Below are 18,531 nucleotides of genomic sequence, written 5' to 3' on the forward strand. Positions count from 1 at the left end.
GCACAGCAGCAGCAAATCATCAACTAACTATAAACTGTAATGGAGATATGGTAACAATAATGAGCCAAGATCCATGAGAACCTGAGCCAATCCAATCTGCTGAAATGTGAAATGTGAAATGGGTTGAAAGGTCCAAAAAGCTTTTGAGTAGACTTTTGAGCTTAAATGAGTTAAATAATTGTTACAAATGATGCATTAATTGAGAGCCTCCAATAATCAAAGCTGGATTGTCAATGTCTTATTTTTATTTCATTGTTCTGTGACTTTAGATTTTGAGCTGGTAAAAATGTTTTAGTCTTTAGAGGAGTGAGACGATGATAAAGTCTGTGAGCAGTGAGGCACAGGTCAGGTCTAAAGTCATTTTAGGAACTTAAGTTTGACTCATACAAGTCTCACTTCTGGTTCGCAGTTTATTTTTATCATTATGCGAGACACAACCCTTTGGTTGCTTCAAACTTCCTGTTCATGTGGGTGGGGTCTCCCCACCCAGATAGTGTTCGATGTAAACTGCCAACCACAGACAAAAGCTGCATCTTCCTGTCGCTGGTGAGTTTGCTTTTATTATTCGATGATTTCTTTACTAAAACAAAATCTCTTACAACCTCTTTACTTTTCATTTTTGATATTCTTACAAGAACAGCTGGTGATGAGTTTTAAACAAAGTCTGATGAAATAAACTGCATTTTAGTTTTAACATTTTGAGCAGAACAATATTTTATTTATTTCACAGCTCATATAAAGTCAGAAAAATTTAAAGAAAATGTCTACATAGACACGCCACTGATTTGTCATAGTCTGGAAATTCATTTGAAGCAAAATGGGGAAGATAGACTTCTTGTTTTCTGGGAGGAAGTTGACTGAGTTAACTACCAAATGACACACTCTCGCAAATAGAGAGCAAGAATTGTATTTCAATTTTATTTCTGAATCCAGAACTCTTTATCTTTATCGACAACTTATACATCATATCATATTTTCTGTCAAGCAGGCATTTCAAATGTGGTCTTTGTGTATATTCTGAAGTACGTTATGAAGTGAGCAAGATAAGATGCAGTTTATAAATGCTTTGAAGTTCAATGGAAAATAAAATTTGACTGATTTTCGCCATTTCACCAAAACCAATCACCACTGTCAAATTCAAATGGAGAGTTAGCAGCTCTTTACTGTGAGCTCACCTGTAATGAACAATAATAATAAAAAAAGTTTCACTTTCATGATGAAGGAAACAAAATATATTTGTATCTTTGCTAACCCTGGTGCTGTTTCATCATATTCATCAATTATATTGTGTCCTGACTGAGGGGAACATACATCTGTGATGGTTTATTGACATCTGTTACTTCAATAAAACCAGCAATACTTTATAAAATGTCCTGCATTAAAAATGTTACCTCAGTTTCAGTACAAAAGTATTAATGCTTATAAATAGGCAGTAGATGATCTCCTTTCTATTAGTGTTATATTATTGATTTGTATCACCGAGAAACTAGCAGCTTAGTCCATCAGTAGCATGTGTCATATTTTATAAACTCAACTGTTTTAAAACCTTAATCTGAATATTAACTAGTAACTATTGCTCTCAGTGGAGTCAAATGGTTTCCATCTAAAATGGAGAGGAATGGAAGAAGGTAGAAAAAATGGAAATACTCAAGCAAAGTACAAACATTTCAAACTTTTTTTAAAGAGTCATCTGTAATTCACATTAAAGAGTATCATCATTATTAATAATCATCATAAGGTTGGTTCTTCAGTCTTGAAGAGAATCCATGAGTCAAAATCTTGTTTCAAGACCTTTATTCTTTTAGTTTTGCGCTTACATACTATTAAAGTAACACACACACACACACACACACACATCATTTGCTGCATCACAGCTAGCAGAACAAGAGGGCTCGACTATGGTCACCCTTGAGTTTGTGAAAACCACACCCAGACAACAGAGTTGAAAATGATGTTGTAGCTTTTGACATTTTAATTGCTATCTTCTCTCTACTACTGTATTTCATATACTATTTTTTTTTAAGGCTATGTTTTCATCTTTTCTTTTTTGCTGCTTTAGAATAGCCCATACAATAGTCAAATTGTGACAAGAGCAGCCTTTTCATTCATTTTAGAATTAAACATACAGTGTATACAGACTGCTTCCCAGATGTGCTGATTCAAACCTATGGCCATAGTTAGCAGTGTTGTATTGGACTACATTTTGTACTCTCTGGGTTCAAGTACAATATCCACATTAATCCACCAACTGCTACCTCAGAATGTGTCCATCTAAAATCTAATCTGATAGTTTTGTGGACTGAATTCTGTTAAGTCAACTTATCATTTTAACCAAAAGAAGCAGCAGCTGCAGAATTACGAACAGAAAGAGATACATAGATAGATGCAAGATGCGTTCTGCTTTAATATGAGCACTTTTTAGCCCGAGACAGCAAGAGGAAATGTAACGCTGACATAACACAGTTCCCTTCTGCCTTTTATGGTGTTGACAGCATTGACACCAGCTTCTGACTACAGGAAACCTTGTTCCTTCATATTCAGAATTATACGTGACAGTGGGTGGATTCACACTTAAGTCAGCACAAACACACCAACATTGGTTTTCAATGTTTAGCTTAGTCTAATGTATTTCAGTGTATTGTTTGGATGTTTTAGTTAACAAACTTTTAATTAGTCTACTAAGTTGAGGTGCAACATACATGTGTACACACATCTCTATCCAAGTTATATACCTTTAACAGTTTAACAACTGGCAAGGCATAAATAAAGCAAATCAGTAAAGTGACAATAAAAATAAATAAATAAAGTGAGACAGAGCAGCAGAGGCAGTGTGCTTTGTACATACTGAAAATAAACAGGTACCTACACTGGTTGAGGGAAACACTCGGGATTAAGTCAGTCTGGAATGCAGACACTGTTTCAACTTAACAAAAGAAGCATACCTCAGCCAGGTAAAGCAGGAATGTCACAATACGGTGAAAAGCACGAGTAGAGGCGGGAGAGAAAGATCCAGGTAGATGACAGATATTCACATCCGGGGGTGTGGTCCAATAGTCTATTTTACCTGGAAGTATTAACGTAACATTCATGATAACATTCAAAATCTCAAACTGTTAAGCAAATTAGCTTCTGTGCTTCCTTTATTATCTCCTTCAGCATAGAATACACAGGACCTTCCTTTACCAAAGGAAAGGCGATAATGTTGTCCCACAATATCTTGCTGCAGCAACAGAAAAACCAATGCACTGTTCGATCATTCACAACCATTAAAAAGAATATATCAATGTATTTAATTGTGATGCAGACTGCAGCAGAGAGAGAAAGAGTGAATATGGATAGATGTGATGATGTGATATAAGAACTGTGATCATCAGTGTGTTCTGTTGTTGACTGCGGAGCTGCATTCACACACACAGTAAAAACTGTTTCTAACTGTGATGGACATCAAGCATCCTGCAGATCATCATGAAGTTACCTTTGATCATTTGCTCATCCATCTCTTGCCATAGTTTGCTAAAATGTTTGTATATGATTGGACAGAAGGGTGAGTGACAGGTGGAATATTCATATCATTTCAATTCTGACACTGATGACGTTCCACTTTTATATATCCTGCATGAAACAACATCGTAAGAGTGCATGGAGAGAAGTATCTCAGATGCGCATTTTGTAGTCCATCTTCTGAACTTTGTTGTTTTACCACAGATCACTTCAATAACATCCACTGTCGCAAAATGGCGTAGTCTAGTGTAAGAAAAGTGATTAGGAAATAACTTAGGAGGGAGGGTCATATTTTTGACTATTCAACCGTATTTACTGGTCAGCAGCCTAAGTGGGTGTGACAGAGACATATGTGTAACTAGCGTCATAAATCATCTGATGTGATGTTACCAAGCAGCAGCCTCCAGTGCTAGGAAATGAAGCCAACGCAGAAGTACTAAAAACTGCAGTTCCTCATTGCCTGTATTAAAATGTCCAACTTCACAGCAGAAATAAACATGTTTACAGCCTGGTACAAAAAACAGTTTTGGTCTCTATAGCTAATTTCCCCATTCAAGACTGTAACAATAACTGTACTGGGGGTACATTTTTATAGAACTCACCTGTTCAAATGATATTAAGGCTTAAAGTTATGCAGAATTAAGAGGGTGGCCACTTTGATTGACAGACAGGTGCCATTACACATGGCTTGTTTGAGCACACAGGCATCATTCTTAGGTCCGCTGATAAGCTTCAGAAACCGAAGGGTGACATCACGCATAAACTTTCCATTCTTTATACTGTCACTAGACACTGTACAGTCAATCCAATCTGTGCAGTGACTTTCCTCAGTGAAAGAGATACACACCGGAAGACAGTGAGAGACAGTGAGTCAGACAGAGGTAATTTCACATGGTGTGAAAGAGAAAAGTAGACATGAACACAAAGCTTTGAAAATGGTTTAAATCTAGTTTGTTTGGCAAGTGAGAGATGTGAGAGATTGGATTACAGATAGATTACAGATGGGTGTTCTCCCTTTCAGGTAGAGGTGCTCTTTGTGTACTTTGAGGAATCAGTTGGTTGAAGGGAAAGCACTATAAGAAGAGCAAGATCTGTGGTATACCATGTATAATCTGTTTGCATGGATTGGTGGGAACTGGAGAAGGATGAAAGTTGATGGTTGCTTGCTGGGCTGGAATGGGGTGAGCCAGCACCTAACTCTGAAATGAGAAGCTGGGAATGGCGGACTGGACAGGGATGATTCTGGACAGCCGTGAGCGCTGGCATTGATAGTATTAGAAGGAAAAGAAAGATTCACGTTGTCTTATGGCCTTCATACAAAATGTCCATTCTCAATGTAGAAGCTTTTTAGACAAAAAATAGAAGAGCAGTGATTAACAATACTGTATATAAGTATACACAAATTGAGATACCAAATCACTTGAAAGGATTTAATGTGTAGGTAAATTAAGAATTAAGTATGTTGCTTCAATGCTGTACTGAATAATTCTAATTGTGATCTATTAAAAGAAAAAAAACATCTGTTTCTTTGTGATCAGGACATGGATCTGTGCCTACTGTTCATTCTATTCATGCTGATGAATAGAAATGGTAAGTTTTAAAAAGGTAACATTACATTATTTATTTGCAAATCTTGGAGACATGGAGTTTATCCTTTATGATTAGTGGCACACAATATGTACCACATGTATGTAACAGTTGTTGTTACCGGATAGCAAGGCGCTGAAATAGAGTGAAAGAGGACAGGGTTAGGAGGGTATTTAGAGCAATGTGAGGAGTGACAACTCCACCTACCCTTCCTTGCCACAAGGAGACACACCTGCAACTCAGTGCACCTTCAAAAGGATGTCAGGACTGAATAACAAAACAGATTTCAGCTCTTTTTATAAACAGCATTTGTAATTGAAGCTTACGACTGTTTAAACTTTTACTTTCTAGATATTTTTAAATATAACACTAATATTTTCATCACTGTGATAGTTTACTTTGTATTTGTTGGTCGTTTCTAATTTCACTAGATTCACTCGAGTACCAGGTCAAATTAGTCTGTCTGTTATTTCTGTCCAGATTTAATTAAGAATCTGTGTGTGTTTTAAACCATTATGTTGGTTTAATATATCTGCCTGAAAAATATTTTCTTTTTTTTTTTTTACAGAAAGTAGATAAAACGTTTATTTATTTAAACTTTAAACTTCTAAACAGTTTCCTTCTGAGACTGTGTAGCATTCAGTGTGTGCTGTTCTTTTCAGGATTGTGTCAACAAGAGGAAGGTTGCTCAAAGACTGTTATCAACTCCTGCAATGACTGTATCAGATCTGGGCCCTCCTGTGTGTGGTGCAAACAGTTGGTGAGAGTTGTTTATTATTATTATCTCCTTTATACTGCCCATGCTCGTGTGCAGCCTACATTTACAGACAAATTGCAATGGCTAACTGGAAGCATCTTGTCAGTTTTGGCAGGGTGGGGCTTTGTCACTAAAGCATTCAAACCATGTATCAGGAGACATTTTGCTCTAGAACAGTTACTTTTTATCATCAAACAGTGGTGGTATATATATATAAAAAGGTGGCTTAAGACCAATTAAATCACTACTTCTAAATGTGCACTGCTTACCCTTGTCACCCTATAAACACATCCCCTTCTTGTGTCATTGGATGTGCACTAAGCTTGGCATTGTGAGTCTAAACTTAACCAAAAGAGTTAAGAGACAACATTCATTCATTGTCCATCATAGTTGCAACATTAATGTAGCACAAATTATGACAATATACACTGATTGAAAATTTTTCAGTGAGTGCGTGCCCCCATAGAGAGGTGGTTGAGATTATTTCAATAGTGACCATTTATAGTATTTTGTAGTTTGCTTAGAACATATGCAGTCACCATGGATATGAGTGGACTATATTTTTAGTATAAAAGACAATTCTCATGTCTTTTTGTGTTGTTTGCCTCCCCTTTGTACAGAACTTCACCAAACAAGGTGAGCAGGAAGCAGCACGCTGTGACACCCAAGCTCAGTTAATAGAGAGAGGCTGCAAGTTGGATGAAATCATCTCCCCTGAGAATAATGTAAGCACAGTCAAGAAAGACCCTCTGTCTGATTCATCCAGCCAGCAGGAGCCTGTCCAGCTGAGTCCACAGAAGATTAGTCTGAATCTGCGACCCGGTTAGTGGAGTCTGTTAATGCTAAAAAAAAAAATGCTGTGTCATGTTTTCATGTCAGAGTAAATCCAGGGCAGTTTCCTGTGTGCTCCAAGGTCATCATCTGGATTCATGATGAACTGAGCTGGGCAAAGTAATTTCGGAAAATCAAACTATGTTTTCATGTTTTTCATAACATCTAGCATCACATTTGATTTGAGAACTATATAAACATGCAGTCACTGAACCTCAAATAGTTTTCTTGTTTTATTCCTACAGTAGTATGGTAGTAGATCTTCTGTTTTCTTTTTTTTTTCAATGATTTCATCATTTATTTTCAATGTTTACAGGACTTCCAATCAAATTCAGTGTTTCTTTTAAAAGAGCTGAGGGATATCCAGTTGATCTCTATTACCTGATGGACCTGTCGAACTCCATGAAAGATGACTTAGAAAATGTCAAAGGCCTGGGACAAGCTCTTTTTACAACTCTAAATGACATCACCAAAGGAAATGCTCAAATAGGTAATATGATTGCAACCTTGCAACATCAACTAACAGTCACAGTCACAGTCACAGAGTAATTATCTTGTCCATGTCACATATCAGTAAACGTATTGGTGACCAACACCAGAACACATCGGTACAATAAAAAAAGATGTTTGTTCAAATAGATATGACACTGTACACATCTTTTAAACTAAACTATCAGATGAATAATTACGGTTGGTCATAGTTTTACTTGAAATTAGGAATGTTAATAATGATCATACATTTTTAAACATGGATTACTTTTTACTTTTTAATCTATAAATATATTAAAATGATGACAAAACACTGTGAAGCTATTGAAATATATCAAATGTATACATAAAATGAAGAAAGTGCTGTGATTTATTTTAGTATTTCACTTGTATATTCATCTGTTGTTCTGAAATGGTTAAACCTTGAAGGAAATGCTACCCCATAAAGAAAAAACAAGAATTTTGAACTAACAGCACTTTTTTAACTGTAGGGTTTGGTGCCTTTGTTGATAAGACAGTCCTTCCTTATACTAACACCAACAAGAAGAAACTGCAGAAGCCATGTAATGTGAAAGAAGAGGAGTGTCAGCCTGCCTTTGGGTACAGACATGTACTTGGTTTGACACCAAATGCAAATGAGTTCACAAACAAGGTGAAAGAGCAGTTGATCTCTGGGAACTTGGACTCTCCTGAAGGGAGTCTCGATGCCATTATGCAGGCTGCTGTATGTGGGGTAAGGACTAAACCAATGTACATTGAGTAACAGGAGGAAATAAGCATGGGTTCACTATTAGAAAAGAATGAAACTACAAACATACTAGAAAATAATTGTAGTAACAATAATAATATGAATGTACCATCAGGTGCTTTCACACCTAATCCTCTTCAAATGAACTCTGTTATGAATATAGCACTACAAAATGTCTCTGTCACCTGTTAAGTCACTATTTATGATACAAGAGATCCCATTACAATATGGATTAATATGTCTCATAGTCATTGTTTGAGATCCTTGTGATGGTCCAACCTTCTTTCAATAAATGCAGGTATTTGTATTAAGGAAACAGAATGTAATTTTCCTTGATGGGTCCATGGAGCAATTGATCCAAACTATGTACTTGACAGAACACTTGTTTTCTCAGTTTGTGAATGCCTTTGGTCACCTTGTCTTGCAAATTATTGTAGATTATTGTACAGTTTATGAACAGTAGTCAAGCCTAAAGACTCAGTTGGATGGTTTAAGCTGTATAAAACAAAACAAAACAAAGAGGAAACACTGAAGCTAAAACTTGAAAAGTAATCAAGTTATATATGGGGAAAAAGAACATAAGAGGACGTGATTATAGATTATAGATGCCTCTCTCATGACTGAGATGAGATGATAGATGGTGCCAATGGTTACCCCTTTGGCCACACAAGAAGAAGAATAACCCCTGGTATAGAATTACAAGATACTTAAGCAACAATTATGTTGCAAAAAGCAGAGAGAAGTGTGAGCACAGTGTGAGTACTTTAAGGGTCTATGAAGTTTTGGCTAAAATGAATTCTATTGTTCCTATATGTATTGTTGTTTAGGACAAAATCGGTTGGAGAAACAGCAGCACGCGACTGATTGTACTGACCACTGATGCTGGATTCCACATGGCCGGGGATGGAAAATTGGCTGGCATATTGGAACCCAATGATGAACACTGCCACATGGGAGGCAACCTTTATGTCAAAAGCAATGAGATGGTACGTATGGAATGACACAAAGGAATCAACAGTCAAAAGGTTTTCAGTGCTGTTGTGATGTTGGCAAAACTATGAAAATTAGAGGTTGTCATAAATTGCAACTTATTATTGCCTACCGGTTCCAAAAACAACAAAACAAGTTTTTTTTTTTTGTGGTCAGCACCTCAAATAGTTAAAGAAGTGTAATATTGACATGGAGTTCACAAAATGTCACTTATTGTTGTGTGCAGGACTATCCGTCTGTGGGACAACTAGCTGCACAGCTGGAAAAAAACAATATTCAGCCAATATTTGCAGTGACACAAAATGTGAAGACAGTGTTCGAGGTAAGCAGGATGTACCTTCAATTTCTATATCTGTTTTTATTTATTTAGTAGAGCACACATTCTGTTCATACTGTTTGATTTTTCATGTGTATATTCACTCTTGTGTTTCATTCCAGCAACTCTCTAAGATGATTCCAAAGTCAGAGGTGGGAGTTCTCACAAACAATTCTGATAATGTTGTTGGATTGATTAAAAACGCCTACAATGTAAGTTCACCACTGGAAAGTTTTGCTAGCTTCATTCTTTTGTGTATGCACATCTATTTTCTTCTCATTATCTTTTAACTTTGTCTTTATCTCACAACACTCTCAAATCTGTAAATCCATGACAGAAATTGTCCTCAAAAGTAACTCTGACCCATGACAATCTCCCTGACAATGTAAGAGTTGTCTACACCCCCAAATGTGGTGATGGAGGAGGAGAGCAAAAGAGTGCAGGGGAGAGCCAAGGAGTGTGTGAGAATGTGAAACCAGGAAAAGAGGTCAGTTGGTTTTATAGTGTTACATTCTTTTCAGCTTTAAACACTGTATATGGTGCTCTCTATGTCCGTGCTGTGATTCTCTTTCAAAAGTATTCTATCTATTGTCTATCCCTGATTCAGGTCTGTCTTGATTGCACCAGATTAAATTTTTTTTTTTACCTTGAGTCTTTTCCTAGTTAGATATGCCATAGAACCATAGCCTTAAACTACTATCTATTTTCAACACAGCATCAATCCACCTGTCAATCTTAACTTCCATCTTACCCTGAACAAGGCCCCATGATACTTGAACTCACATCACTTGAGGGAGTAACAAAAGAATCCACTGTTACAGCTGAGTATGGTGGCCTTACAGTGGCACAGTCACTAAACTCAGAAACGTGAAGTGAGTGTTGGAGGTCACAGCCTGATGAAGCCAGTAGAGCAACATCATCTGCAACAGGCAGAGATGCTCTCTCTCACCTTGGATGTGACATTGGCAACCCAAACACCCTCATGGATTTATAAAGGACATGGTTTTAAACATGACTATGACAGTATCCTTGAAAATGTGAAGAGATGATCCACTGTTTTGCAACCAGCCAGGTATCCCCATTGCTTCCCCTAAAACTGAGGATCAACAAAAGCCTTTGAGAAAGTAAAAAACTTAGTGGCAATGGGCCAGAGAAGGATATACTGCCAGGGTAGACCCCTTTTGTTGTAGGGAGTTTTCTTTAGAAAGTGACCAGAGGGTGGGTCAACTAAGTTGCCAAGAAAAGTGGTACTGTTCTCAATCAAAGCCAAACAAATAATACTGATGAGGACCTCAAGGCCCACATGTGACTTGTGTAACCTAAGGATAGAAAATTCCATAACACTGTCCATTTACCATTTATGAATATGACATGTTGGCTTTTGAATCAAAGTATTTAGTTGATATGTTTACAATGCAGTAAATGTATTACACCTCTGTTTGACTCCACGATGCTAACTGCCCTCTCCAGATTCACTTTGATGTCACTGTGACGGCGGACTCATGTATGAAGGACCAGTCTTTCATTATAAGACCACTGGGCATCAAAGACACGTTGACCGTGACCTTAAATACAAAATGTGAGTGTCAATGTGAAGACTCCTCTGGGTCGAGTAGCCACCCACACTGCAATGGCAAGGGAAAAGTCACTTGTGGAATTTGCAGGTAAGCTTTACACCTTCTTTATAATTGCTGTGTTAGTGAGTTGTACTGGATTTATGTAAATTACAGTATGTGTTGGATTTATTCAATGCTTGCATCAACTTGTGTTTGGTGGCCGTGTGTATTATTAAAAGAAATGCTATTCTAGCTACTGTTAGTGCAGTAAAACTGCTTCTACCCAACACATTCAGCAAGCTAAAACACTGAAGGCACAACAACATGTCTTTGCTAATGTGAGGTTTGATGGTTCTTTCTCACTTCTCTTTATTCAGCTGCAACAGCAGCTTTGTTGGTCAGTTCTGTGAGTGTTCCATTGGCGATAAAGATGAACGCTCTCTGCGAGCATCCTGTCAGAAGGACAACGGCACCGAGTGTGAGGGTCGAGGAGACTGTGTGTGCGGGAGATGCCAATGTCACAACAGTGAGAGTGGAAAATCTTACCATGGTGACTTCTGCGAGTGTGACGATGACCACTGTGAGAAGTTCCTGAATAAACTATGTGGAGGTAGCATTTAAGTAATTTTTAAATTATAAAAAAAAATCAGTATTTACAGAATAAATGGAATATATTCTATGTAACTATGTTTAGTGTTTAATGAGCTGAAAATCTAATCAATCAGATTTTATTTATATATCCCAAAGTCACAAAGTACATTTGCCTCAGAGGGCTTTACAATCTGTACAGGGAGTGACACCCTCTGTCCTTAGACCCTCGGTTCGAGTGAGGAAAAACTTGCCCACAAAAACCCTTTAACAGGGAAAAAATGTGGAAGAAACCTCAGGAAGAGCCACAGAGGAGGGATCCCTCTCCTAGGAAAGACAGACGTGCAATGGATGTCACATGTACAAATCAGGACAAATCAACAGAGACGTATTGTACAATTATGATGAATAATAAAATGAGAATTGTCATGTTTTTATCATGGTAGAATGAGACTTTCCGTAGAGAATTTAATGACCATGTTTCTCCAGTAGCCCAGATCAGACAAACTAAACACTGATAGGCCTATTTGCTTTTCAATCAACCAAATACAAAAGGCTCATTTTGTCCTGATACTACTGGCAGCAAGTCAAAAAAGTCTGTAAGTCTCAGTCAGCCATTCTACAGAACTACATATCTGTTTCCCATCACCCTCTCTACTCTGTGGACGGAGCTTCATCTTTCTGGGTTCCAGACTGGCCATTTCCTCAGTAATTTTTGATTGGTTTATTGGGTACTTAAAGAGGAGTTATCAAGCTTTGATCTGGGTTTTGTATTTTTAGAAGCGGGCTCATTCTATGTGTTATATATGTTTTGAACTTACTGTAATACACCAGGTAATTCAAGTTGTTAGTGGCTGTACTGACGCCTTTGTAGGGTTCTGCTGGCTCTGAATTACATTCTGTCTGAACCAGCACCCCAATTTAACATGGATGACCACTACAATCTGTGATCAGTCTGTATTGTGATGTTTGTTTGCAAACTCTAACTTTCCTCTCCATTCTTACAAACAAAAGGAAACGGTAAATGCAACTGTGGAAAATGTAAATGCAATCCAGGCTACGAGGGCTCCGCCTGCCAGTGCAAGGTGTCCGAGGAGGGCTGTCATACCCACAATAATACTGTATGCTTCGGCAGAGGGAAGTGCAAGTGTAACCGCTGTGAGTGTAACGAGGGATACCTGCGTCCACGATGCCAAACATGCCTCGGCTGCGCTGACCCTTGCCAGACCAAACTGTCAGTCCAAACTTCCACTGAACTTTTACTTTCAAATTATTATAAATGACTTTCTTCCACCAAATTTCCAGTGTTTGGACATGATTTCATTCATCTTGTTTTCAGGACCTGCATTGAGTGCCTTGGTTTTGACTCAGGCCCCTTAAAAAAAAACTGCAGTGTGGCTTGCAGCCCGAGCATTTATCATGAGATGGTAGACCAGTTCACCATATCAGACAAGTTGTGCCGTGTGAAGGACACGGAGAGCTGCTGGATTAAATTTAAACTGGACCAGTTGGTCGGGAAGGATAACTACAAGGCTGAAATTCTGAAACAGAGAGGTAAGCTACTAATAAAACACACACACACACACACACACAGCTAAGATGTAAATAAAAAAATGTTGCTTTGTTTTTGCTTTGTGTTGTGTGTAAAACCTTTGGCCATTTGTCCTCCAGACTGTCCTGAACCACCCAGCGTCATAGCTATCATCGGAGGCTCCATTGCTTCTGTGGCTCTCATCGGCATCCTGGTGCTGATGCTCGTCAAGTTACTTCTCTATATGAAGGACCTGAAAGAGTTTAAGAAATTTGAAAATGAAAAGAAGAAAGGCCGGTGGGCGGATGTAAGATCATTTTTATTTTTTTTATTTTAATTGCTTACAAAAAATAAGAAGTAGAAACAATCACTGTCAACATTTTAAGAACTGCAGCTTGTATGGTAATGTATATGTTGTTTTGTGCAGTGAAGCACCTCCTTTCAGATTTAAATCAAAATATTCAGATTGGACTGTTCTACAATACAGCAATGTAGGTTGGAGCTGATGTTCAGCGTTATTGCCAGGTAGTAGCTGTTGATGAAGCATGATGACAGATAGATTCTTTATTGCCGTCTGTTGCAGACAGACACAAATACATTATACACCACAACATAACCACGAAAACAGACATCAGATGCAGCACAATTCAACACACACCCCATACGACCTACACACAACAGTTACTAATGTGTTTTGTTAAGTGATGCTGTGGCAGAGAGGACTGTTTTCAGGCCCAGGATCTGCGACCAATCAGGAGTGTGAAGAATGGTTTGAGGGGGTTGTTGGATTCATGTACTCTGCGTGTAATGGCTTTGCTAAAAACTGAGACTGTAGAGGTCAGGGAGGTGTGTGGACAATAACCAGCACAACCATGTCATTTCACACACACAATCCTCAGCTCAGTGTGATGGTTCTCTCCACTGCTATCATGGCAGTCCTGTCTCCACCAGCTTCCAGTAGTCCAAAAATGGGAAAGGGGTGGTTAATGGGTGGAGCTGAGGCAGGCTGACCCTCAGTACAGTTGCCATAAATGGGGAAATTAGCTATAGAGACAAAAAATTCTGTGGGTCTGGGTGGAACACTGACTGGCACACCAAACATGTCAGTGGATCTTTTCTAATATTTTCTGGATAGGATGTCTGGGCCAACATGCTATGGACGTAGCAGCTTCATTGTTTTTACTTCTGAGTGTGCACTCAGGTTGAGTTCATTAGGTTTGTGGTGTCCTTATCTGGTGCTATGCTCATATAGAAATCTTTTGGGATGCCCCCTAGAAACTGCTCCAGTCGTGTGGCCCACTAGATGTGAAGGAAGAAGTTTGGCAGCAGCCCTGTATGGGTTTTCAATATCATCATCTACTCGAGTTTAGAGCAGTATAATATAGATTATTTTGTCCTGATGTTCATGCTGTTTCCCCATTGTGGAGCCAGGACAGCAAACAGTTGATTGTGTGATTGTGTTGAGCAGTAGCTGGCTCCTCTTTGTACTGAGGGAGTAGCAAGCCGATTGGCCGTGGGTAGAGTGTTGTCGATGTCCATGCAGATGTGTGATTCAAGGTTTCAGATTGGCGAAAAGAATGAGTGCCATCAGCATAGCTGTGGCAGGAAAAGCCAACAGAGCCAAGTGACTTGGTTTTAAAGAGAAAGGATGGACCATAGCAGTTAAGCTACAAGGTTCAGACAGATTTTCTCCAACCCTGTTAATTGCAGTCCATGAGGTAGGATGTGAAACAGGAAAGTGAAGGAATACTGTAACCTGGGTTAGTCTTTCAGGGAGAGAGGGGTGGAAAGGCAGTTAAAAAAGTCATACATCTGTTTTACTAAGTTTGTTACATTCAAGGTGAAGAGTGAGGTCAAAATAGACAAAGCTGGTTAACAGTAAACTCTGGGTTTACTAAACATGATATTGGACTGCATGCATGGAAATTGTCTGTGTAAAGCTGCTCCAAACTGCCCCTAGCTAGATTGAATTTGAATTCAACAACATGATCAATAATAGAAGACACTTCTTTTCTCTGTTTGCAGGCTGACAACCCACTATTCAAAAATGCCACCACCACTGTTGCCAACCCAACCTTCACTGGAGAGTAAGGGCTCCTACTGCACCACGGCGTGTTCGCGGTTCTGCCTGTAAGTCAGGAGAGGATCTTTTGTAAAGCTCATACTGTGATTTTTGCTGTTTACACATTCACTGGCTTTAATTTTCTTTTGTTATTCAGTCAAGTGAAATTGTATTTCTTAGTCCTAATCATACTTTTTTCATTGCTCATAATATTTAAACATGACATATATTGTGTGTAAGAAGTAGAGCTTAATATGTATTCAGTAGGGGAGTTTAGAATGGTGCAGCGTGTAAAGGATGGGCAGAGTATAATTATGTAGAACATACATACACTGTATATATTATATAACCCTATCAAATGTATTCTAACAATAGATGAGGAGCCTCCTCATGCCTCTTGTACATGACATTGAAGTAAAGGCTTTTTGCTGACATGATGTCTTGGTGTCTTCTTTTAGTGTGTGCCGAAGCCTTAAACTAAATTACAACATGTAGTCATTGTGCATTTTTGATACAATCTTTCATTTTATAGAGATGACACCTTCCGTCCTCACCCTGAGCACACACACTAATATTGCATGGAACTGATGTTTAAGATGAACACTAAAAACAAGATGTGTTTGACTGATTTTTCACATGCACCTGTCACATATTTCATTTGATTTCATGTTTGTTTCATTTTCAACTGAAAAAATTAATATGGGTAAAATCTGAATATCTCACACTGGATTGGTTAGTTCTTCAGAATATGCTTCATTTCTGATCTGGAAGGCCACAACTACACGTTACATGGAAATGACACCTCCTATAGAGCACCTACCTATAGAGAAATGATTGGTTACAGTATGATTTGAATGAGAAGATACAAATTATTAAAAGATCATCATTATGTCATCGTCACAACGATCAAGTCCTTTTACATGATGAACTTGACTGTAAATTTAAAAGCAATCCAGATTTAGTTTGAGATGTCATGGACAAAAATTTAAGGAAGAGAGAGAGTGGTGTGAATTTGGGCTTTTTAACCCTAAATATAACATATACTTAAAATGCATACATTACATTATGATGCAAGCTATTTATGAAGATAACCAATGGTGGATTTATAATTTAGGAAAAATGGATGTTCCTTATGAGTGATTCTATCAGGTTTGATAGGCGTGACACTATCATTTACTATCGTTTCCACTCTCCTTCTTCCCATTCCAAAATAATAGCAATTTAAGCAAATAAATCAAAATTCTGTTCAAAGAGCAAACTAATCTGGATCATGATGAAATCACAGATGAGTCCATGAAGTCCATATTAACGACAAACCAAGACACGATTCTTTTTGTTGAAAAACAGGCTGTTTTAATTTTCATTGTTTGATGAAGAGCACTACAGTAGTCACCCACTGTAAACTAGTAGAAGCACATACTGTGTGTGTGTGTGCGTGTGTGTGTTTGTGTGGGCCATCACCTAAGTCCAACAGCTACAGATGTAACATTGTCTGGCAGCAGCTGAAAGCTGTTTGATGAAATATTTTATATATCTAAAACAAAACAAATCTTCATTCCACTGTTAAGTAATAATGAGGACGAGTCACTAGCAATCAGCCAAACAGTTTTCAAAGAGCTGTGACTCCACAGGCAATAGTAAACCTAGGTTTAGATTACAACAGATTGAGGCTAGGTTAGCATTTTACAGTCCATTTGCTCTTTTTAGAGAATTTGGTGCCAGAACCATCAGAGCCACCCAAGTCATCTAAGAATAATCAACTATGAGGTCTGACAAAAGAGAGGGTGCTGGTGTAGCCTTTCACAGTCCTGCTGTAATCTGAGTCAAGGTTAGGAGACAGAACCATGTCATAATCAACACAAAGACACTCATCTTAAGCCCTAAGGGGGTTCTGTTGATTATTATCTACCCATGCAGGCAAGGTGCAGGGGCATAGGCCTGGAACACAATCAGAAAAAGATAGAACAAAAAGGATCAGCCTTAAGAGTAGCAGAAATCTTGAACTGGTCAGACTGAACTAATCACACCAGGAAAGCAAACGGAAGGGGAGAGTTGCTGTCACTGTGCTACATCTGCTGGGTGGAGTTCCCATTCCAGGTGTTGTTGTCGTCCTCATTGTCTTCCTGAGTCCGGAGCCTGCAGATTTTACCATCTTTCTTGAAGTCCTTGGGCTGCTTCTCCAGAGAGGGCTTGGATAGATTTTCTCTGTGGATACAGGAGACAACATGAGATATGAGTTAACATATACTGTTTAGAGTTGTTCCGATTCTGACACCAGTATCGGAAATTGCTCCGATACAGACACACACGTTTGTCACAGCCGGTTGACACGAGGCTTGGAGCTTATGGGGGGCATTTTATGCCAGCACACTATACTAGAAACACGTGTACAGCGTCTATGCGATGACATCAAATGCCTAATGTGCGCGTGTAAATTCCATTTACTTTCAATGGACAGACGGGCGTCACGCAGACGCTGCACACGCATGGTTGCGCTTACGCCTACGTGACGGGTGAACTACGCCTCAAATACGTGACATGAAGACCACGCGTGACTGTTAAGTACAATTCTACATGAGCGTACAGGCACACACTGTGTAGTGTTTGTGGAAATCAGATAGCGAGGGGTCATTCGTGCCGTGCCACGTGAGAACGCAGCGGACGCCTGTGCGCACGTTCGTCTCAATGTACAAATAATTATTTACTTTATGATGACGAATTTTGAGTTTAACAGCTGCTTCACCTCACAATTATAACTCATAACTAAAAAATGTCCTCACTGGGGAATCATTATTATACTTATAACTCGTATCCTGACCGCTTATTTCACTATAGTGTCTGTCGTCATGAGGAATAAAAAAAACAAAACAACTACAGGACGACCAGGGGAATCCCGAGTGACGTCATGTGCTCCCAAGAAAATTCCTCCGTCCGGCTACCCCCATCCACTCACATACCTTTTTAAACATTTCATTAATAAAAAACAAGAGTTTGGGTTACAGGAAGTACTTGCCTTCGTCTCTTTGGTCTTTAATTTCACAGACAACACATAACAGACTATCGACCTAGACTAACACAGTGTCACAACAGGTGGTGAGATAGTAACGAAATTATGACTCAATATTTAATGAGTGTATTCTTGTTTTTTTTAATGTATTTTATTTTAAAATACAATTTAATTTTACAATTCTGGCCAGCAGACCGTAAGACTCACTGCCCAAATTATTTTCCGTCTGAGGTTTTCTTTTAATTAGCCTATGTAGGCTATTTAATATTTCCCAACACAAAAACATGAAAGTGTCTTTGACAAATCAAAATACCATAGTTTAATGTTAAGGCCAGAGGTGGGTTGCTGTGGGCGTGTCTATACCTTCTGAATGTAACTGCTGTGAAACAATCAGGAAATAACTTTTTATTTCTCTGATTAATAACAGCTTTATCGAGGCTGGAGCTCGCTCTCAGTCTCTCTCACTCTCGTGTGTATACACACACACACACACACACACACCTCTATCTATCTATCTATCTATCTATCTATCTATCTATCTATCTATCTATCTATCTATCTATCTATC

General features: G+C 38.5%; 2 protein-coding genes across 2 annotated transcripts in view; one reads left to right on the forward strand and one right to left on the reverse strand.

Moving 5' to 3' along the window:
• The first annotated feature begins 439 nt into the window (after nt 1-439).
• On the forward strand, nt 440-15,390 carry itgb2 (integrin, beta 2). The gene is made up of 16 exons (XM_010754604.3): nt 440-546; nt 5,040-5,091; nt 5,751-5,848; nt 6,466-6,667; nt 6,993-7,166; nt 7,657-7,898; nt 8,741-8,899; nt 9,130-9,225; nt 9,342-9,431; nt 9,557-9,706; nt 10,690-10,883; nt 11,153-11,385; nt 12,378-12,597; nt 12,703-12,917; nt 13,035-13,201; nt 14,920-15,390. The coding sequence occupies exons 1-16, from the start codon at nt 466-468 to the stop codon at nt 14,983-14,985; spliced, it is 2,439 nt and encodes an 812-aa protein (XP_010752906.2). The 5' UTR covers nt 440-465; the 3' UTR covers nt 14,986-15,390.
• Nucleotides 15,391-16,283: 893 nt separating this feature from the next.
• ubxn4 (UBX domain protein 4) overlaps nt 16,284-18,531 on the reverse strand; it is a 53,183-nt gene continuing 50,935 nt past the window's right edge. Inside the window, exon 13 of the mRNA XM_019274446.2 lies at nt 16,284-17,161. Within this exon, the coding sequence (XP_019129991.1) occupies nt 17,023-17,161 (139 nt within the window). The 3' untranslated portion in view covers nt 16,284-17,022. The remainder of the gene's footprint in view (nt 17,162-18,531) is intronic.

The sequence above is a fragment of the Larimichthys crocea genome, chromosome XVIII, assembly GCF_000972845.2.
Source record: "Larimichthys crocea isolate SSNF chromosome XVIII, L_crocea_2.0, whole genome shotgun sequence".
NCBI classification, from domain to species: domain Eukaryota; kingdom Metazoa; phylum Chordata; class Actinopteri; family Sciaenidae; genus Larimichthys; species Larimichthys crocea.

Excerpts from the sequence above, each read along its gene's own strand:
- itgb2 (XM_010754604.3), top strand. The coding sequence starts at position 466 with ATGTGGGTGGGGTCTCCCCACCCAGATAGTGTTCGATGTAAACTGCCA. Across the intron at positions 9,707-10,689 it reads ATGTGAAACCAGGAAAAGAG|ATTCACTTTGATGTCACTGT; the intron begins GTCAGTTGGTTT and ends TGCCCTCTCCAG. Across the intron at positions 10,884-11,152 it reads GTCACTTGTGGAATTTGCAG|CTGCAACAGCAGCTTTGTTG; the intron begins GTAAGCTTTACA and ends CTCTTTATTCAG.